The following is a 22973-nucleotide window of genomic DNA, read 5'->3' as shown; positions in this document are numbered from 1 at the left end:
GCCTAGACAGCATATTAAAAAGCAGGCATTATTTTGCCAACAAAGGTCTGTATAGTCAAAGGTATGGTTTTTCCAGTAGTCATGTATGGATGTGAGAGTTGGACCATAAAGGAGGCTGAGCGCCCAGGAACTGATGCTTTTGACCTGTGGTTTTGGAGAAGACTCTTGAGAGACCCTTAGACTGAAAGGATATCAAACCAGTCAATCCTAAAGGAAATCAATCTTGAATGTTCATTGGAAGGACTAATGCTGAAGTTGAAGCTCCAATACTTTGGCCACCTGATGTGAAAAGCTGACTCATTAGAAAAGACCCTGATGCTGGGAAAGAATGAAGGCAGGAGGAGAAGGGGATGACAGAGGATGAGATGGTTAGATAGCATCACCGACTTGACACAAATTTGAGCAAGCTCCTGGAGATGGTGAAGGACAGGGAAATCTGGTGTGCTGCAGTCCATGGGGTTGCAAAGAGTCGGACATGACTGAGCGACTGAACAACAACAACACTGTAATTTTCTACCAAGATAATACATAGAATTAAAAAAAAAAAAACAACTTAGGGCCCAATGCATTAATTTGTTTCTTCAGTGCCAGATCCTGCTTATTATCTGATACACTTCTTAATTCATTAAACATGACCATTTTGCAGTGTAGTGACTTTTTTATGACAAGTATGAATGTTTTGATACATTTGTTTTTCAGTACAGGTGTCAAAGTCAAAACTATCTTATGAGCTTGTGCAATTAAAATATTTAATGCAGACTTAAAGACTTTTTCCCGCTGCAATTGCCTTTTTGGGAAAGTGAATCCCAAACTGAGTTTCAGGCAGTTGCTTCTTAAGCTGAAGTGTGTTAGCCTGCAGGCTACCTCAATTTAGTCTGGATCAATGTACCATACTATGCAAATTTACTTTAAGTTTTAATGTGGTTATACCTGTAATTTTCTCTACTTCTTGGCTTAAACCAAGTCTTAAGTGTTTCTTGAGTCGCTATTAAAAAATTTGGCTCCTATCCCAAAACAGTAATTCTAAGTGCTAGCTGAAGGATTCCTACCAGCTCACTTATATTAAACCCAACATAAAACATATTCCCAGATATACAAAGATATCTATATATCCACTGAGAGTAGACATATAAATGGCAATTGAATTGAATCAACCGGAAAAACTCTAGCAATACATGAGGTACTTCCTATAGATTGCTAAGAATACTGTTTTTAATTTTTATACTTCATATACTTTATATAAAATAAAAACTATCAAAATCTTGATTTTTCCTTAATAGAGGTATTGAGTTGGATTTTTTGAACTTTGTCCAAAGATAGCACTTCATAATTGCATAACTGAAATTGAAAGTGTCCAATGCCATGAAATTAAAAGACACTTACTCCTTGGAAGGAAAGTTATAACCAACCTAGAAAGCATACTAAAAAGCAGAGACATCACTTTGCCAACAAAGGTCCATTTAGTCAAAGCTATGGTTTTTCCAGTAGTCATGTATGGATGTGAGACTTGGACTGTGAAGAAAGCTGAGTGCCGAAGAATTGATGCTTTTGAACTGTGGTGTTGGAGAAGACTCTTGAGAGTCCCTTGGACTACAAGGAGATCCAACCTGTCCATCCTAAAGGAGATCAGTCCTGGGTGTTCATTGGAAGGACTGATGTTGAGGCTGAAGCTCCAATACTTTGACCACTTGATGTGAAGAACTGACTCATTTGAAAAGACCCTGATGCTGAGAAAGGTTGAGGGCAGGAAAAGGGGACAACAGAGGTTAAGACTGTTGGATGGCATCATCGACTCAATGGACATGGGTTTGGGTAGAGTCCAGAAGTTGGTGATGGATAGGGAGGCCTGGCGTGCTGTGGTTCATGGGGTCGCAAAGAGCAGGACATGACTGAGTGACTGAATTGATATTGAATGCTAATCAATAGGACCAAATGGTAAGGGACTAAGATCAAGTATTTCATACACCAACAAAGTATGTTGTAAATAAAAAACTGTCTTAGTGGATGTAGTGGCACCCTAGGTCTCAAGTATATGTACTTTCACTAAGTGAGCAATTTGGTTTTTGCAAGATCTCTGAGATTGCTTTAAAGTGTGTATGTGTATGATACATCCGTTAGAGATAAAATACATCCCAGGTAATTTGAGGAAAACCCCTGTTTTCTTGTATAGTGTTGATCTTTTTTTCCTATCATACTTTTATGAGAACTTACAAGAGGCTGGCAATTTTTAAATTTCACAACTTTTTCTGTGCTTCTAGTTTTCAGTTGGAAGTCATAAGTAGTAATAAAGTTTAAGGGTCCATAAGGTTCTTAACAATCTACTATTTATGCCTAAGTATACTAGGCTGTGACTACCACAAACACTACTAGGTCTTGACTTACACTATCCTCTCTGCTTGGAATGGTCCTTTTTCATTTCTGTTTTTGTAAAAACTCTCTTACGCTCAGCTCCAATGTCATTTTCCTAACCCTTCTAGGATGAAACGCTTAACCTCTCTATTGTTTTCCACAGCACATGACTGACAGCATTAGTTTAACACTTAATATATTGTATTATATTTAGTTGTTTATACTCTGTTTCCTCCACTAGATATAAACTGTTCAAAGTATTAATCATGTATTAATCTACTTTGTAGATTAGGCTGCAATCCCTACAACCTAGCAGAGTGCTTGGTACAAACTGTTAAGTATGCTTGATAAATGTTGGATAGACTCAACTGAAGATCAAAGAAGTATTCCTTGAATAATTAATATTTTGGAGCTTTGTTAAAAAATTGGATGCTTTAGATGTCCATTGTTGATGGATATACATACCAAGAGGTCAAGAAATTTATGACATCACAATGTAAGTTATTTATAAAAAAAAAAAAAGGGACCCAAGACTAGTTGTTCTTTTTGCCAGGAAAACAGTCATGAAGACTGAAATCAGCATAGGTATAGCATGGATAAGGATCTAATTATTGTAGTGCTAGGCTCAGCATCAGAGCTCTGTACACATACTCCTTGGTAGAGGTGAGGGAGCGAGGGTTGCCACCATTAGCATCATATGCTCCTGTATACTTCCTCAACCCCTCTCTATTTTTAGTACACATGGGAGGACATGCTAAGGTGTGGGACATAGCTTTTGCTCAACTGCTCTATTTATTATTTCCTCCTTTATTTTTATACAATGCTTATGAGTGCTTGGTGACAGCAGGAAAGTGTGCTGGTCTTTTTCTGATTCTAGTCAATAAGGAAAGAGCTCTTTTAATCAACTTTCACAGCTCACTAGGTTAACATATGCTTCCTACTGAACAAGATGATGCCTACAGTATACTCTTAAGTTTGAAACTGTTAGACACTTGTAAACTGCTGGTCTAAGATGCAAACTATTTGTTCCCAAACTTGTTTGTACCAGTTTGTGGCGACAGCTGCTCCTGACCAAGTTATTTACGTAAATATTCCATAAACCAATGATATATAAGGGTAAAAAGAGTTCTATTTTTCCTGAAAAAATTAACCTAAACCTTTGGAGCATCTCATTTAAAAAAGTCTGCTAAAAAAGAACTCCTGTCAAATTAGGTGTAGGTGAAACAACTGTAAAAAGTACTGTAAAAATATAATAAAAATCTAGAAGGAGTCTATACTTAGACACTGTGCAAAGGTCCTTAAAATTTCTTCCACTTTAAAGAAACCAACACTGGAAATACCATATAGTGCCTTGTGGGTATAATAGAAACTCAAATAATAGATACTTATTAAAAGAAAAGCCTTGGCTCTCCATCAGATTAATGACAAATAAATGTTCATTTATTTAATTTAAATTTATATTTATTTTAAAAGATAATTTGCCACTTGTAACTTATTTCCAATCAAATGACCAATTACTAGTATCAAAAGCAGTAAGAGGATTTCTTTTGTATGTCCACCATGACCCATTAGTACTTCTTTTTTTTCTTTTTTTAGTACTTCATTTCTTAATAGAAATATATGTATACCTGTTTTCTGGTGAGCTCCCTAATGAGTAAAATTAATCAAAATGATTAGCAAGAAAGATTAAATAATTTGCTTCTTCTAAGTTTTCCTGTTTATAAATGAGTTGGGGAAAAGTCTGAGAAAACCACTTAGAAATTATAGCTCTGTTCAGAACATTAATGTTTATACTAGAAGAAAGATTCATCCAATTACAGGGCTGGAAAATGCTTGTGGGGCATGTCTGTGAGATATACTAATAACACTATGTCCACGCTGCATATGACTAGATGCAGGTTCTTTCAGTTAAGAAGGAATTCATGATTCTTTCTCAGGGGAATCATCATTTCATCTCTTTGATGACCCATCTAATCCTTCTCTAAGATTTCCATAAAAACAATGGCAGAAGTTTAGGATCAGACTCTGAAAATCCATGAAACTAAAATTTTTAGGGCCTTTTTCAGGCTTATGAATCTCACCTGTTCACCAGCTTGGGATTCTCCAATGATGAAACGATCTCCTGGGCCATCAGCAGCTGTGAGATGAACAGAACCAAGAACAATCATCAGAATGCATCTATGGCAAGGAATAAGAACCTAGTCTTGGAATTCTAAAAGTTGACTCAAATGATTAGGTAAGGCTTCAGGAAATTGGAACACTTTTCTGATCTCCTAGCTTAGAAAAAAGTTTTGTTACAAAATACTACACTAGTTAGATCGTTGGTATCCACAACTTACAAGACCAATAGAAGTGGCTCTAAATATGCCCTTTCCTGGTGTCTCTGGAGGCAGTTTTCTTGTTGTTCCATAATTTCCACTCTTGCACTTTTAAATAGGAAGTTCTTTTAGCCTATCCTCCTAAATAAAAGGGTATGTATGTGTGATGTGTGTGTACACACTTGTGTAGACTTATACATGAAGTAGGAAGAACATATATTCTTCATTTGATGGTTGAAGAAAATGAGTTACAGAATGAAGTATCTCAGGTAGAAGAGGTTCAGTACCTTTAACAAGTGATAGTGATAGAGCTAGGGTTTAAAAACTCACACCCTGAATTTCCAATACAACATTATTTTTTTTACGAAGGATCAAAATGCTGCTAAAAAAACAAAATACATAGGCAGTGCTGCATCACAATTTCCACTGACTGCTTATTTTTAAACTGGAAGAAAACACTTTCAGAATTGAGATGGAGAAAACTTATCCAATTTTTTTCCCACATACAGTACAGTAATGGCTGGATGAAAAAATACTCCTGAAGATAAATGTATTTAAAAGGGTTTTCTTCACATACGATGTGGATTTCAGACCAATACTACTGGCAAGGCAATATGCACCTAATGAGTTTTATGATCATGACCATTACCTCCCTGTAATCGGCATACAGCAAGGGTCTGGGGGCACACACACAGCAAAGATAACACTATTTATAAGAATATTTAAATCATATTTGCAGCCATGTTTATAAATAATAAAAAGCATTTTCCATCTTTTAGAGAAGAGATATAAAATTCATTGTTTATGTGATTGCAAAGCAGTATTTTTTCTAAAGGCTTATATATACAATGCTGCTTATAAGTCACTTTTTTTGTATAGCTGGCTTTGGTTAATCTAATGTGAAGAGGAACAAAAAATTAACATTAGGTATCTTCTACTTACTAGATGTTGTATCTTGTGCTTTTTAGATTTTCTCTCAGTTAATAAACTCTTGGCTTTCTGGTGATTTTTGGAATCCTACTGTATTAATGTTTTCAGTGTTTACTTGTAAAAAAGAGACTACTGCAGTTTTCCTGAATGGCATTCTTATTATGCTGCTTTCATGGGTTCTTTTTTCTTTTTAAATGAAACAATTTAAAATAGATAGAGAAATCACTGCTTCAACAATTATCAACATTTTACCAATTTGGTTTCCTCTATACTCACACTCAGTATTTAAAACTAATCATAATTTTCTTACTTTAGAAAATTAAGAAGTCAATTATCTTTCAGAGTTTTGCACTAATTGCATCTCAAATCTGAATAAACATTTTTATTTTTCTGCTAGAGATATTATCAGCTTTCTGCCTCCCCATAAGCAACCTAGATGTTTTCTTTTTTTTTGCCTCTTGAACAAGGGGAAATTAGCATGGTTTTAGAGTAAAAGTTGAATGTGAATCCTGGTTCTGACTTTTATTAGCCTTAGGACTTTCAACAAATTACTAAAATTTTCTCTAAACTTCAGTTCACTTGTTGATAAAAATGGGAATACCCATACTTTAAAATAATACCTTTTAAGGCTTTTTATTTCTTTCATTAATTCACTGAATTTCTACTGAGTGTCTTCTATGCCATAAGTGTCATACTAGATGCTGGGACAGGGTAGAGAGTAAAACTAGTTGTTGTGTAGTCGCTAAGTTATCTCCAACTCTTTTGCAACCTCATGGAGTGTAGCCCCCCAGGCTCCTCCGTCCATGGGATTTCCCAGGTGAGAAGACTAGAGTGGGTTGCCATTTCCTTCTCCAGGGGATCTTCCTGACCCAGGGGTTGAACCTGTGTCTCCTGCACTGTAGGCAGATTCTTTATGACTGAGCCACCTGGGAAACCGAAGGCAAACTAGTTACTGTTTCTATTTTAATGCAGTGTCAATTTGTTGCAATGTTTTACACAAATAGAGGTGGGCTTTAAAATAATCTTGTAAGCAATTTTTTTAATGAAAAATAGAAAATATATTTTATCACACATGGTAAAGATGAATATTATGTTTATTTATATGCATGCATATATATTTATATGTATTGTATATGTATATCCTTGGTTTGTGATGTATAATGTATTTAGTGCCTGTCTTTTTATGGGTGTGGTGAAACCAAAACTCTTAAAGCCACTGAGGTAGTGAGGGAGATAAGATTTTAATGTTAATCAAATAGTCACATTAATGAATATGTAAATATAAATTAAGCAAACCACTCTAAAGTAAAGGAACACAATTTAATGAGAGCATACACTGAGAGTACCTGAACTACCCTGGAGGGTCAGGGAAAGCCACCTTGATATAAAGGATTTATGATTTGAATATGAAGGATAAGCCAGAACTAAGCAGGCAAAAAGTGTGTGTGTGTGTGTGTGTGCGTGCACATGGCGCATGTGAGGGAGGGAGAGGTGGTAGGGGGAGAGAGAGGGAGGAAATGGAAATGGACATGCTGCATCTAAAGATATTCACCTAAAGGAAACAGTATGTGTAAAGGCTCTGGTTCTTGTCCTCCATCTATCTTATAGTCTAGCTACTCTCTCAAGTACTGAGAATACCAAGATGACTCATATTTCAGCTCCATAACATATGCTACTCCCACTGCTTGGAGTGCCCTTTCCTTCTCCCTGCCTTCTGGTTAAAAACTTCTTGGCTGTTAGGACTCAGCTCAAGTGTCACCTTCTCTAGGAAGTCATATCTGACTTCCTTCCCCGTTCTCTTTTGTTTCCCTAGTGTATTCCTGAAGTAACTCTGATTATGGTTTCTTAATGTATTTGTAATCATTTGCTTATTTGTCTCAGGGAAATTCCTGGTACCTGCTGAAAAATAGGTATTCAATAAGTGTTCAATATATGAAGTATTCACAAGCGAAAGAAATGAACACGTGGCTCCTAAGAATCTTTTTAGAAAAATGAATCCATGAATGAAACAATAAATATTTTCTAATACAAAATGCTGTATTTTGAATGCCTTCCTTTTTCTGCTGGTTCATGGTATATTATTTTCTTCAAAATCAGAGTCAACATTCACCATCTTTAGAATGTTTAGAAAGATTGCTCTGATATAACTTGTCCATATAACTTAGGTTATGTCTAACATAGTGCTAAGCTTGTCATTGATGCTCAGTAAATACTTGTTAAAATAAAGAAATGAACTTTGCGTTTCTATAATACTTAGGTAGGAAGTTTGTAAACTGTCTTCTATGCATTAGTATTGTGCTTTGTAAATTTTCTTAAATAATTTTATAAATGTGTGTATTTTATCTCTTCAGCTAGATAATAAGCTCTTTTGAGGTAGGGATCACTTCCTATATTTCTTTTCTGAAACCGTCTGCTCTTCAGTCCTGCTCTTGTTTTCCTGTTTCCCTCTTCACACATTCTAATATACACACACTCAAAACACTCATCTCAATGTTCTGCACAAGCGCTCCAAGCAAATGTCATTATATAATGAGTGGCTGGAGATAACGTGGGGCCAAGCTGGTATAGAGTGTCAGGGAAGCCGACATCCGAAGCAGTCTTTAAGTGAAAGAAGCAAGATGCTTTGTTACCAAGGGAGGTACACTGACTGGGGAGAGAATATGTCTCACTTTAACTAGGTTCTCCACTTTCCCCTGAAAATTTCCACCTGGGAACTATGCCTCTCTGTTGCTGGTTAAGGAAGGTTCAGTCAACCAACACTATAGAAAGTACCTGATACCAATGGAGGAGTCATTCTTATCATTTCCCTTTTAACAGTGCTTCTCAGCTCTTAATGTACATAGAAATCACTTGGAGAACTTGTTAAAATACAGATTCTGATTCAGTAGGCTGGGATAGATCCTGAGGTTCTACATTTCTAACAAACTAATGCTTATGCAACTGGTTCAGGGACTACCCTTTTTGAGAAGCAGAGCAATGTAAGACTGAACAGAATCCAGACAAATTCAGACTAATAGAAAACTTAAATAAAAAATTAGTGAACTACAACAGAAGTTCTGATTTTACACCAACAAGGCTCATTATTTGCTATAAAGGCAGAAAAGTAATGATCAATCTACCTAACTTGTTGATACTTATTTTAAAAATCTATTAAAGAGATATGTAAAAAAAAAAAAAAAAAGAAAAAGGTTGCCATTTTCAAGATGAATTCTACCAGTTTGGGTGGGAGGGGGCAGAAGTAGAGGTACAGTGGCAGATGAACCTAAAGCTTGGAAAGAAAGAAACTAAATAAGCCACAGTATACCATTAGAAACAATGGATGGATTGCAAGGATTTCTGTAAAGGCTTAGACTCTTTCCACTGCTACCCCCACCCCCCAATTCTGGCATTTCGGTTAATAGCTTTTCATGTTTTGCAACTATAGAGTTTAATTTGAAGGAAGTGATAAAAGCAATATAAACCAAATCCTAACAGCAAATGCACTGTGTAAGCAATTTATAATGCTTAATTCTAGACCCTGAAGCTGCTTCCACTTCCACCTTTTTAATGTGAAAACACTTTTAGTCTTGTTCACTTCTTTATTTGAAGATCTGATTATATCATTTGATATAAAATTGATAGCATTAGATAACTATTCAATGTGGCAATATACAGAAAATGATCATCCTAAGGCTATTTGCCCTAGAATTATCCCTCATTTTCATTTTCTAGTCACGTGGGAGCTCTCTTTAAATCTTTTATAGCTATTCACTTATTTTCAGTAACAAAAGTTTCATTGTTTCCATATTAGGGTTGAATAAATGGAGGCCAGAGAAATAGCATAACTTTCAGAGGTCCTAGGAAGTATATTCAATGGAGGAATAAGGCAGAGGGACTAAGATTTTGTTTACTCTAACTATAGAACCAAATAAGACTGGTGGATAGGTAACAGGGTAATAGTATTTGTGTGTATACTAAAATTAACATTATAGAAAGAGTTTGGTGTGGTGGCAAGGGTAGACGACGAGGCAAGGGTAGAGACACGACAGGATTAATACTTGCTGCTGTTATACTGAGGGATTAAATCTGGAGAATTGTTTGGGATTTTAAATCTGCTGCTTGGAAAGCAGGGAGCAAGGAGTAGAACAGATGAATTAGAAGGCATTTCATATTCTTTATCATCATCTTCCAGGAGAAAAATGCTCATACATTGTTAGTATTGGGAAAAGATATATTATTTCCTTAAATATATTATTTTAAGCTTTTTGGAATTAACTAAAATTAATTATTTCAAATTATCTCTTGGCTCACACGAGTAGTGCTCCCATATCATAAGGCTCTCTTCTTCATCCAAAGTGTCCTATGGTGGAAGACTAAAGGCTGTCAAATGAATTGGAGAACCAGCTATGGCCAAACAGGATTTAACTGGACAAAACAGAAACTCTTAAACATGACTTTTGAGACAGAATAAGAACTAGCTCAAAATTAAAGGGTTATACCAAATTTTAGTATGTACTTTAACCTACTGGGAGGAAGTACATAGATGTTAATAGCAGCTAGACAGTGAGATAATGGGTAATTTAAAAATGCTCTTTTTGATTTTCTATATTTCCATAAGCATGTATTTATTCAGAGTGTAAAAAAATTATTAACTTAAAATGCAAAGATTTCTCTTAATTTTCCAGAATTGTTTGCTGCACATGGTTTTTAAAATAATTATCAGCTTGTTTATAATTTTTCCTTTGCCTAAATGATACCTAAACTAATTCTGAAGCGATAAGTCTTTCAAATTGAACATTTTCAAGAGAGTGAACTTGGTATAAGATATCTTTGCCTTTATTAACGAACTAAGAAGCAATTGTGAGACAATGGGCACCCACATCTCTATAGGAGGCTGTGAATGCATCAAGAAGATGATTAGCTTAATCAGTGTGAAGGGAGAAATAACTCTTCCAAAATATGAATAAAACTATTGTATTGCTTCCAGCTGGTAAATGCTACTTTCATTTTTTTTGCTTGTATCTTTCAAATTCACTCCCTCCTCCTCCTGAATGTAGTTTTAGATTTATTAGTTTACATCATCATTGCTTAATTCCTGTCTTCTTTATACTCTATTCTTTCTTATTCTTTAAAAGCTGTTCCTATTTCTTTAGCTATTTGTTACTGTCTTGATTTTTCAACCCACATACCTTAAAGCAAGAGATCCTCCAACTGGTTTGGAGTTTTATCCCACATGTTTCTGAAGGATACTGGCTAATGCTTAGTGATCCAGAGCAAGTTAGGAACCTCTTTACACCTAGAGGGTTAGCAGGTGCCACGGGTTACTACTGGAAGGCCTAAGGCAAAGGCAGAGGAGAAGAAAAACAGGGAGAATAAAGGGAGTGGGGAGGAAGGACTGGGAGTAAAGGAAGACAGGGTGGAGAGAAGAGGTATAGGACGCAGAGTGGTAGAGAGCCACAACAACAGCCTCAAGGCTATTCTTTACCAAAACACTGCCTGGGGGTGGTGTTACAGCACAGAAAAGACTTAGGCCATGCCTTTTTGTTCACTGAGAACCTCTGCAGCCTTAATTGTGATGTTGATCGTAATTAACCAACCATTCCAACTTTGAAATGTAACCATTTCCAGGATGGTTTTCTGTTATGTGTTATGTCTCTGTTATATGTTCCATCGCTTAGAGAACTAGCAATACTTCACAGGAAAGGAAGAATGTGAATTAGCTACATGGCAGATTGTCTGTTGAACCTTTTATATTGTGAGATGCCATTTCAAATGACTCTGTGTGTTTGTGTACCTGTGTGAAATAACTAAAAACACCACCACTTTAAAACAATAGAATATGGTAGTCTAAATGGTAATTTTATATATACATTTCTTTGATAGGTTCTACAGTTGCAGAAAGGCTCTTTCATTGTTCATGTGGGCTAACTGAAAAAACTAAAAGCAATAGTTTTATATTGAGCTGCTGCTACCTTATGTAAAAATCACAGAACAATATTCTGTTTTGGAATAATTCTGTCTCATGTTATTTAATAATTTATTTATAATAATAATAATTTATTTAATAATTCTGTCTCATATATTTCCTCACTTTCTCCTATTTATATTACTGAGAATGTAAAAAAAAGAATAGACTTTCTTGTCCCTTTGGTGTTTCATCTGCTGTAGTTTGTTCTACTCTGGAAGTAAGAATTCTTTGCCATTTCAAAGCAATCCAAAATGGCTACCAATTAAAAGTTCAGACAGAAGTTACATTTTAGAAGGAATAAGAAAGAAGAGTCAATGAGGCTATCAGAATACTAAAATAATTTCTTTCTGAACAATATTCATCTTAATAAACATTATAGAAATGAACTTAAAAAACAAAGGAGGCAGTGAGTATTTGTTATTTGTTTTCAGCTCTAATTTAGGTAACATCACCGACTTAGTGGACATGAACTTGAGCAAAGTCGGGAGATAGTGGAGGACAGGGAAGCCTGGCATGTTGCAGTCCATGCGGTCGTATAAGAGTTGGACACAACTTGGTGACTGGACAACGAAAACAACTAATTTAGTGAGATCAGGCTAAGTTAGGTGCATTTAAGACAGCTTCGTGAGCAAGAATACACTAGGAGGAATTAACCTCTCCATTGTTTTATGAGAATAACAGTTCAGATGATGTTATCCTTTTTTCAGAGATGGTTTAAGTAAATATGATAATACTAATAAGATTGATAATAATAGGTACTATTATTAAACATTAAAAACTTTGAAAGCTTTTTTTTATGCCAGATACTTTAAGACTTTCTACAGTCCCACTTAGTCCTCACAATAACCTGTTGGGGTAAGTATACAGTTTTATAGACAAGAAAACCAAGGATCAAAAAATTGAACTGATTTGCTTAAAGTTACACAGATGGAACTGGTACGAGAGCCCAGATCACTCTTTCTTTGCTTGAAGTCCAGAACTTTAACCATTTGTTCTACTGTCTCCAACACAGAAAGATACTCCTAAGAGTTGGTCATGCAACATGGAGGAGATCAGTGAACATATTTAATCACAAGAAAGAGGAAAATATTTTAATGGTTAGATAAGAGTATAAAAATAAAAATAAAAAATGAAGACAGTCAAGTAAGGGACTCCATAAATGATCATTGAAAAGGAACTGGCATTCTTAACAGCTCTGGTAAAATGGGGAATGTTTTTAGACGTTTCTTCAATGATGTCAGCCAATATAATATAACTAGTATTAGTTTCTAAGCAATTCAGTTGCAATTTCATTTTGTGTTTTCTTAAATTGGACTTTAGGGAGGCAAATGATTTTGTTTTTCAGCTTTATGTCATCCTAGGCAATTCTGAAGGCGTGAACTGCTGGTACCATCTGGGGCTTTGGAGCTCTGAAATATAGAACCTTCTAGGGATCTAGAGGTTTCCCTCACACTTGCTTTCTATGAAGCTCTTACTGATGTTTGAATTTAAAGCAAAAGAAAAAACTGGCCCACTTTGTCCCCATGGTGGGAATTTGCTTATCTTCCTTGGACCTATAGATGTTTTCCACTAGAGAACATCTGGAAAACTTTAGACTAAGACTGTCTGCTATCTGGTGTATGTAGAGGCCAAAAGAATTATGGCACAGTGTCTTTATCAATCTCTACATATTTATTTGTGAGTAAGAATTTTCAAGTAACTACAGTATTTTCTCTGAAGTTTTACTCAAGATTGTGCCAGGAAATATATAGGTGTAGGTTAATATTGTTATCTGTGAATAAATTTTTACAAACAAGTGGGAACCAGATGTAACAGTCATTAGGCACCTGGGCTGAGCCAAAAATCTAAAAACAGAACACCAACAACAAAGCAAAACAAGCCAACAAACCCCCCAAAACCAATGTGAGTATGTTGATACCCAAGAAAACCAAAATATTTACCTCGGACAGCATAGCCATCTTTTACTGATGCTGGGAAAGGGGGTAGGTTGTCTTTTGCATATACATCTTGAGCAAGAACTCGCCCCATTCCATCTGTAGGAGAAAAAAAGGAAAATATGGACGTTGAGTGCAGTGGGTTAAACAGGTGGTCCTAAATAAGATGGACATTAAGTACTTGTCTGACAAAGCTTGTATAAGGGCTCAGTCAGATCTCCTGATTTCTATCCCAAGAAATAGGTGGCAGAAGGAAGAGATGCATCCTAGTGTCTGAAATGAAAGATTAGATTCAGTCAATGATTAGTAACACTTGTAGGGGTTATTTGAATACGAGTAGCTCCATAGTCATCAAAGATATGTTCAAGTTGATGTGTTATAAACCCTATAACAACTCGAAGATGATTTTCTTTAAAAAGTAAGTTCTTAAATAGTCATAGTCATTGACCCAGTAATTTTATTTCTAAGAAAATGGACAAGTCTTCCTGTGTTTATTTAAGAGTTGCCTACATTAGTGAGAAATGGAAAAAAATAAAAAGATTAACAATACAGAAATTTAAACAGTGATGTATCCTTATGACAAAATAGTATACAATATTTGTATTTTATAAAGAATATTCACTGACACAAGAAAATTCTTATAATATGCATTTTAAAACATGTAGAACTCTACATGTAAAGTATAATCTTAACTATGTTAATATATGTGTATAGATCAATAGAAAATGACGGGAAGGACATACATGAAAATAGAAAAGTATTTCTTTACTGCAATATATTAGAATTATGTATACTTTTATACCCTATGTTATACTTTTCTGAAAGTTTCCAAGTTTTCTACAATGATCACATGTAATATTTATAATTTTTTTCTTTTAGAAAAGTAAAGAAAGGAGCTCCCTTAGCATTCTGTTTAACTTTAGCCAAAAACTTGACTTTATTAACTTAAAAAAAGCAGTGCCTAGAAGAAGAGCATCAGTAATCTATTGTGTCAAGTGACTATTCAAACCACTATTCATATACTCTGGATGACAATCTCCCAGGAGTTTGATTTCACGCCAATAAGAATAAAAGTTTCAAGAATCACGACCAATTACTTAAATCCTCTAGTCAGAATCTGCCCTTATTATTATCATTGTGAAGTCGCTCAGTCGTGTCCGACTCTTTGTGACCCCATGGACTGTAGCCCACCAGGCTCCTCCATCCATGGAATTTTCTAGGCAAGAGTACTGGAGTGGGTTGCCATTTCCTTCTCCAGGGGATGTTCCCGACCCAGGGATTGAACCCGGGTCTCCCATATTGTAGGCAGACGCTTTACCGTCTGAGCCACCAGGGAATCCCATTATTAACATTACTATTGCTATTAAAGAAATAATATAATAATTAATAGGAGGTAGAGAAGGAAGAAGAAGAGGAGGGAAAAAAAAATCAAACTTCCCTCCAAAGACTATAAGTAATATAGAACTTGATTTACACATGTCTGTATAGGTTTAGAAAATTCTATTGTTTCCAGAGCTGGATGGATGAATTTTTTTGGGGTCTGTCTTTTGTTTTTAGCTTTGTCATTCCTAGCTACTTTGGGTCCTCTGGTTTCCAGAACCCAGGACAAAGAAGTAAGTACAGACCGATTTTAAATTTTGTACTCTGATCCACAGTGATAGTGATATTGATCTTTTTTAAGGAAAGTGACACCTGAATTGGGAGAACTAGCTGTAGGTACTTTCAGGAGGCTGAAACTATTCTAGAGCTATCCTGAGCTATGGACCATACTTTGTAAGACCAGGGAAGTGGTGGGACTAGAGGGCCTTGTTTGTATAAACATATACAACATTAACTCTCAAATGAACCTGAAGCTATAAGGCAGCCTCTGGTAGTGGATCCTATGGCATCTGCTTAGGGTCAAAATAAACTATTTGGGTTAGCTCCTTATCTGAAACTATTCTATCCAGTATGGAAGTATGACACCAGTACAGATCCCAAGAGAATAACTTTGCTGGGATTTGATTAACTCAATAATAGTATTTAATAATCAAAGATAGCACCAGGGCTGAGTTTTTCTGGCAGCTGATCTAGTTATCTAATAAATGTTTATATTGCATTTTATAAATTACCAAGTAACATCACATATATAATTTCATTTAATTCTTAAAAAAAAATCTAGTAAAGCATTATTATATTCATTTTAGAGGTGAATTAAGAGAAGCTTAAACAGGGTAACCTACTCAAGATCAGATATTTTACAGATAGCTAAGACAGACCTGAAATCTAGATCTTAGAACTTCAGTCATTACTACACTGGCAATAGCTACATACCCTTCACATACTGCTCTTTCTCTGTTCTAACACTTAAAAAAGCTACAAGGTGAGTCCTCAAAAAATTAAAGATAGAATTACCATATAATCCAGCAATTTCACTTCTAAGTATATGTTCAAAAGAAGTAGTAGTAGAAATGTGAACAGATATTTGTGTGCCTATTTTCACAGTGGCATTATTCACAATAGTAAAAAGTGGAAGTAACCCAAGTATTCACTGACAGATGAAGGGGTAAACAAAATGTGGTACATACATATAGGAATATTATTCAGCCTTAACAAAGATGGAAATTCTTACATATGTTATCCATATACATATGGGTGAAACTTGAAGGGATTATGAAATAAGTGAAAATAGCTGAAACAAGCCAGACACAAAAGGACAAACATCATATGATTTCACTTATTTGAGGTAATTAGAGTATTCAAATTATAATTATCAAAAAGTAGAATGGTGGTTGTCATGGGCTGGGAAAAGGGAGGAATAGGAAGTTACTTTTTAACAAGTATGTAGTTTCAGTTTGGGATGATGAAATAGTTTTGGAGATAGAAGGTAGTGACAGTTGCAGAACAACATAAATATATTTAGTGTCACTGAACTGTACAGTTAAACATGATTAAAATGGTAAGTCTTATGTGTTACCACCACCACAAAAAACTACAAGAACGGCTGTCATCAACAGTTAGCACATGTATTTTTCCTCCCTAGGTCCTTGCCAGTAGCCCAAGAGAAGTGACACATGCTCATCAAGACTCTTTTTACTTCTATATTCCAGGAAGAAAGAGGCTGAACACTTAGTATGCTAAGTCTGAAAGCCTGTTGATACTGACAGTCTTAGCTACTACAGCAAGTTAACATAAGTTAGCTAAGGTCTCATTGATGGCCAATTTAGAGAAAAGCGTATCAGCTGACTTGATTTCTCCCTTTAATGCTTGAGTTACTCATATATCTTATTGTGCCATTCCATTCTGGATGGTTCCTAAGGTATAGGGTCTACTCAACCATAATTTGGTGTAAGTAGATTGACTAAAGTAAAAATTCTGTTATGTAAGTTTCCAGTAATAATTGCCCCTCCTTACTCCCATTTTACCATACACATAAACACTAAAAAATAGCCTGCAAATCTGAGGAGAATCAGATAATAATGACAGATTGAGATGTACATATGACAAGGAATTAGTGTGCTTATTTAATTATTTATTGAAATATAGTTGCTGTAAACTATAGAACATAGTGGTTTGCAATTTTTAAAGATTACACTCCATTTATAGTTACTATAAAATATTGGACATGGAGGCAACCTAGATGCCCATCAGCAGACGAATGGATAAGGAAGCCGTGGTACATATACACCATGGAATATTACTCAGCCATTAAAAAGAATTCATTTGAATCAGTTCTAGTGAGATGGATGAAACTGGAGCCCATTATACAGAGTGAAGTAAGCCAGAAAGATAAAGACCAATACAGTATACTAACGCATATATATGGAATTTAGAAAGATGGTAATGATAACCCTATATGCAAAACAGAAAAAGAGACACAGATGTACAGAACAGACTTTTGGACTCTGTGGGAGAAGGCGAGGGTGTGATGTTTCGAGAGAACAGCATCGAAACATGTATATTATCTAGGGTGGGGTGGATCGCCAGCCCAGGCTGATGCATGAGACAAGTGCTCGGGCCTGGTGCACTGGGAAGACCCGGAGGGATCGGGTAGAGAGGGAGGTGGGAGGGGGGATCGGGATGAGGAATACATGTGGATCCATGGCTGATTCATGTCAATGTATGACAAAACCCACTACAATACTGTAAAGTAACTAGCCTCCAACTAATAAAAATAAATGAAAAAAATATATTGGCTATATTCCCTGTGTTGTACAACATATGCTTGTAGCTTGTTTTATATCTAATAGCTTGTACTTCCTTACCCCTATATTGCCCCTTCCCTCCTTCCTCTCCCCATTTGTAACCTCTAGTTTGTTCTCTACATCTGTGAGTCTGCTGCTTTTTTGTTATATTCACTAGTTTATTTTAGATTCCATATATAAATGATATCATACAGTATCTTTCTTTGTCTGACTTATTTCACTTAGCATATATAGTGTGTGTTAGTAGCTCTGTCACGTCCGACTCTTTGCATGGACTGTAGCCTGCCAGGTTCCTCTGTCCATGAAATTCTCCAGGCAAGAATACTGGAGTGTGTAGCCATTCCCTTCTCCATGGGATCTTCCTGACCCAGGGGTCGAACTGGGGTCTCCTGCATTGTAGGCTGATCCTTTACTGCCTGAGCCACTGGGAAAGCCCCTCCACTTAGCATAATATCCTCTAATTCCATCCACATTGCTGCAAAAGGCAAAACTTCATACTTTTTTTATGGATGAGTAGAGTCCCTTGTGTGTGTGTGTAATGTCTTTATCCATTCATCTGTTGATGGACACTTAGGTTGGTTCCATATTTTGGCAATCATAAATAATGCTGCCAGGAACACCAGGGTGCACGTATCTTTTTTCATTAGTGTTTTTACTTTTTTGGATACATACCCAGGAGTGGAATTGCTGGGTTATATGGTAGTCCTATTTTTAGTTTTCTGTGAAACTTTCATACTGCTTTCTGCAGTGGATGTACCAATTTACATTCTCACCAACAGTGTAGGTGGAGGTTCCCTGTTCTCTACATCCTATAAGTGAGTTATTTAATGCCACAATTTACCCAAGATTCACTAGGCTACAAAATAATACACAGATCCTATTTTAAGAATTCTGTAGTGCTAGCGTAAGGCTTGCCCAGCATAATTTGAAAAATGTTTATACTGAGATTGAGCTTTATTTCTGACAAGCGTCTAGTTTCTGATACAAAGAATGATTTGCTGCATCTTAAACATGGTGGGCTTTTTCTTATTTCTATGCCTTTGCAAATAATGTTGCCTTGGACAGGAATATTTTTTTCCTTTCTTTTCTGTGCCTAGTGAATCTTAGGTATCCCCTAAGTTTCAGCTCAGATATTATGTCTTTGGTCTTCTGCCTCTAAACAAGAAAAAACAGTTCATTGACTAATCTATTTATTCATTCATCATCAAACACTGGGAGCCTACTATATGCTGGACATGGTGGACAAAAATACTAGTAAGACCTGACTGATTTCCTCAAGGAATTCACATGTAACAGTATATGTGAGAAAGGCGAATATGGAAAAATAAAAATATGAGTACAAGATAGTACAGTATGGGCAGTGACAATATATCATCAGGATAATATGAGAGGTATACAGAAAAAATCAGCTCAGATCATGAGCTCCTTTCTGCAAAATTCAGGCTTAAATTGAAGAAAGTAGGGAAAACTACTAGGTCATTCACGTATGACCTAAATCAAATCCCTTATGATTGGACGTGACTAGACAGAGTGGATGGAGGTCTATAACAATATACAGGAGGCAGTGACCAAAACCATTCCAAAGAAAAAGAAATGTAAGAAGGCAAAGTGGTTGTCTGAGGAGGCTTTGCAAATAGCTGAGGAAGGAAGAGAAGTAGAAGACAAAGGAGATAGGGAAAGATACACCCAGCTGAATGCAGAGTTTCAAAGACTAGCAAAGGAGAGATAAGAAGGCCTTAAATGCACAATGCAAAGAAATAGAGGAAAACAATAAAATGGGTAAGATTAGAGATTTCTTCAAGAAAGCTGGAGATATCAAGGGAACATTTCATGTAAGGATGGGCACGATAAAGGACCAGAAGTGATAAAGATGTAACGGAAGCAGAAGAGACTAAGATGAGATGGCAAGAATACACAAAAGAACTAAAGCTATGGCAAACCTAGACAGAGACATCACTTTGCCAGCAAAGGTCCGTATACTCAAAGTTATGGCTTTTCCAGTAGTTATGTACAGATTTGAGAGTTGGTCTGTTAAGAAGGCTTAGCGCCAAAGAATTAATGCTTTCAAATTGTGGTGCTCAAGAAGACTCTCCAGAGTGCCTTGGACAGCAAAGAGATCAAACCCCTCATTCTTAAAGGAAATTAACCCTGAATATTCACTGAAAGGATTGCTGCTGAAGCTCCAATACTATAACCACCTGATGTGAAGAGTCAACTCACTGGAAAAGACGCTGATGCTGGGAAAGATCGAAGGCAAAAGAAAGGGGCAGCAGAGGATGAGATGGTTAGATAGCATTAACAACTCAAAAGACACGAATTTGAGCAAACTCTGGGAGATAGTGGAGGACAGAGGAGCCTGTCATGCTACAGTCCATGAGGTTGCAGAATCTAACATGACTTAGTGACGACAACAATTGGAAAAAACCACCTAACCAACAATTTGTGGAACATCAAGAAAATCTTCCTAGATGAGATGATACCTATGCTGAGTTTTAAAGTTTTAAGTACAAACGAAGTAGAAGAGTTGGGGGCATTTTCAACAACAGAAGCAGGATCAAGGGAATTTAAACTTAATCTTCTGAAAATGGGAATCCAATGGAGGATTTTAAGGAAAGTAATGACTTCAAGTTAACCTCCCAGCAGCATTTAAATCTCTTCAGAGATAATGGAACTTTTAAGGAATAGCACTTTTTAATAGAACTTTTAAGTACCTAGTGACAAGATATAGAATGGTTTGAAGGAATTCTATACAGTCTTCATATTTTTCAAACATTTGTATCCATCTGTTATGGTATACTTTCCACATTACATTAGGTTGCTTGTGAAACTATTATATCTTGACTTCTTCATTAAGTTGTTAATTCCTTGTTTTCACAGCATAACTCACCCATCACTGTATCCCCAGTACCAAACACAGTGTTTGGTACTTAAAAGGCACTCAATGAGTGTTTGCTGAATGACTGAGTCAATGAATGAGTACATTAATGATTAGGACTAAGGAGGGAAATGTTGGATAAATAGAGAAAAGAGTCTTATCAATCAAATATTAATACAAACAACTTCACCCAAAGAATACATAAAATAGAGGAGGATATCTTGTTAGCTTTTACTTTCATTATTCCCCATTTACACTCCTTTAAGCAAATCTTTTTTGTATGCTTACCGCCATGATTACAGTCATGACTTTCCTAAACCTGGATATTTTCCTTTTGCTATCAATAAATGTCCATCATCTATTTCAAGACTTCATTAAAGATATAGGTTCTCCTGATGCCCCTCTGAATACGACTCCATATATTCAGTTAGTAGTATGTCAGTAAGTACTTGCAAAATTGTGTGTAAGAGTTTTTAGGGTGATGGGTGCGAGAAGTGTGCATTTGGTTTCTTAAGTTTCTGAAGACACAAAACCATATTTTTTCTTTCCTCTGCGTCTAATCAAAACAAAAAATACAGGTTATATTCAAAATAACTTTTAGCAGCCTAGACTTCCAGGAGTCTTTGCTATTATTTAAATTCTGTTGTTCTTAAAAGGGAACAATAAATCCAAGAGAAATGAAAACATGTGCTGTGTTTAGTTGCTCAGTTGTGTACAACTCTTTGTGACCCCATGGCCTGTACCTTGCCAGGCTCCTCTGTCTGTGGGGATTCTCCAGGCAAGAATACTGGAGTGGGTTGCCATGCCCTCCTCCAGGGGATCTTCTCAACCCAGGGATCAAACCCAGGTCTCCTGCATTGCAGGAGGATTCTTTACCATATGAGCCACCAGGAAACCCCATGAATACTGGAATGGGTAGCCAATCCCTTCTCTACGGGATCTTCCTGACCCAGGAATTGAACTGGAGTCAATTGAAGGCGGATTCTTTTACCAGCTGAGCTACCAGAGAAGTCCAATGAAAACATATGTCCAGACAAAAACTTGTAAACAAATATTAATTGCAGCATTATTCATTAATACTCAAAAGATGGAAACAATCCAACAGATCAATTGATGAATGGATAAATAAAAGTGATGTATATTGGATTAGCCAAAAAGTTCATTCAGAAAAACTCAGGAAAACTCGTGTTATAATTCCAGTTCAAGTCCAAAGGCCTGCAAACCAAGGTGGCTAATGGATAAAAACCCAATACATACAATGAAATATTATTTGGCCATAAAAAGAAGTGAGGTACTAATGGAAACCATAAAGCATTGCTGAAAGAAATTATAAAGAAGAAAGAAATAAATGGAAAGACATTCTTTGTTCAGGAATTTAAACACATAGTATTCTTAGAGCCCATGCTACCTAAAGTCACTTATAGATTCAATGTAATCTCATTAAAATGCAAACGGCATTTTTTTTCAGAAATAGAAAAATTCATCCTAAAATTCATATGCAATTCCAAAAGAATATGTCCAGATGAGATTAGTATTTGAATTGGTGAAATAAATAAAATATATCACCCTCGCCACATGGGTGGCATCATTCTATCCACTGGGCATTTGAATAGAACAAAAGGTGGAGAAAAAAATGGTCCCTTTTGCTTCCTGCCTGCCTTTTGACTTGGGATGTTGGTCGTCTCCTGCCCTTGGATGGGCTTTATCCATTAACTCCCTTGGTCTGCAGGCCTTTGGACATGGAATGGAATTATAACACCAACTTTCCTGGGTCTCCAGCTTGCAGATGGCAAATCATGGGACTTCTCAGCCTCCATAATCATGTGACTCAATTCCTCATAATAAATTTCTTCCTATATATATTCTATTGGTTCTGTTTCTCTGGAGAGCTCTAATACAAATGGAATAGAAAAGAGAGCACAGAAATAAACACTCATGTATATGGTCAAATGACTTTTGACAAGGGTGTCAAGACCACTTAATGGGGAAAGGATAGTTTTAAAAAAATGATGTTGGGGAAACTGAATAGCCACTTTTGAAAGAAGGAAGCCGGACTCTTATCTTCCACCATATACAAAACTTAACTCAAAAAGGATTAAAGACCTAAATGTAAAACCTACAACTATGAGTGAAGTTTGGGAGGCTCCCTGGTTTGGAAGGATTCCACATGCTGTTGGGCAACTAAGGCCTTGCACCACAACTACTGAGCCCACGTGCTGCAACCACTGAAGCCCATGTGCCTGAGCCTGTGCTCTGAAGCAAAAGAAGCCGCCACAGTGAGAAGCCCAAGCACCGCAGTGAAGAGCGGCACCCACTTGCTGCAACGAGAGAAAGCCCATGCAAAGCAACGAAGACCCAGCGCAGCCAAAAATAAATAAGTAAATGGTAAAAAAGGAATTGTACACCATGATCAAGTGGGATTTACCGCAGGGATGC

The 22973-nt window shown here is 36.3% G+C and overlaps 1 protein-coding gene across 2 annotated transcripts in view; it reads right to left on the bottom strand.

Annotated features, from left to right (window-relative positions):
• Positions 1–22973, bottom strand: part of GPHN (gephyrin) — a 526040-nt gene that overhangs the window by 76318 nt on the left and 426749 nt on the right. For both annotated transcript variants that reach the window (XM_065940959.1, XM_065940958.1), the window contains 2 exons: positions 13485–13577; positions 4431–4486 (listed from right to left, as the gene is read on the bottom strand). In XM_065940959.1, coding sequence (XP_065797031.1) covers positions 4431–4486; positions 13485–13577 — 149 coding nt within the window. The remainder of the gene's footprint in view (positions 1–4430; positions 4487–13484; positions 13578–22973) is intronic.

Source organism: Muntiacus reevesi, chromosome 7 (genome assembly GCF_963930625.1).
Source record: "Muntiacus reevesi chromosome 7, mMunRee1.1, whole genome shotgun sequence".
In the NCBI taxonomy this organism is placed as follows: Eukaryota; Metazoa; Chordata; class Mammalia; order Artiodactyla; family Cervidae; genus Muntiacus; species Muntiacus reevesi.
Note: the sequence above shows the minus strand (reverse complement) of the source record. Positions and strands in the feature narration are given on the sequence as shown.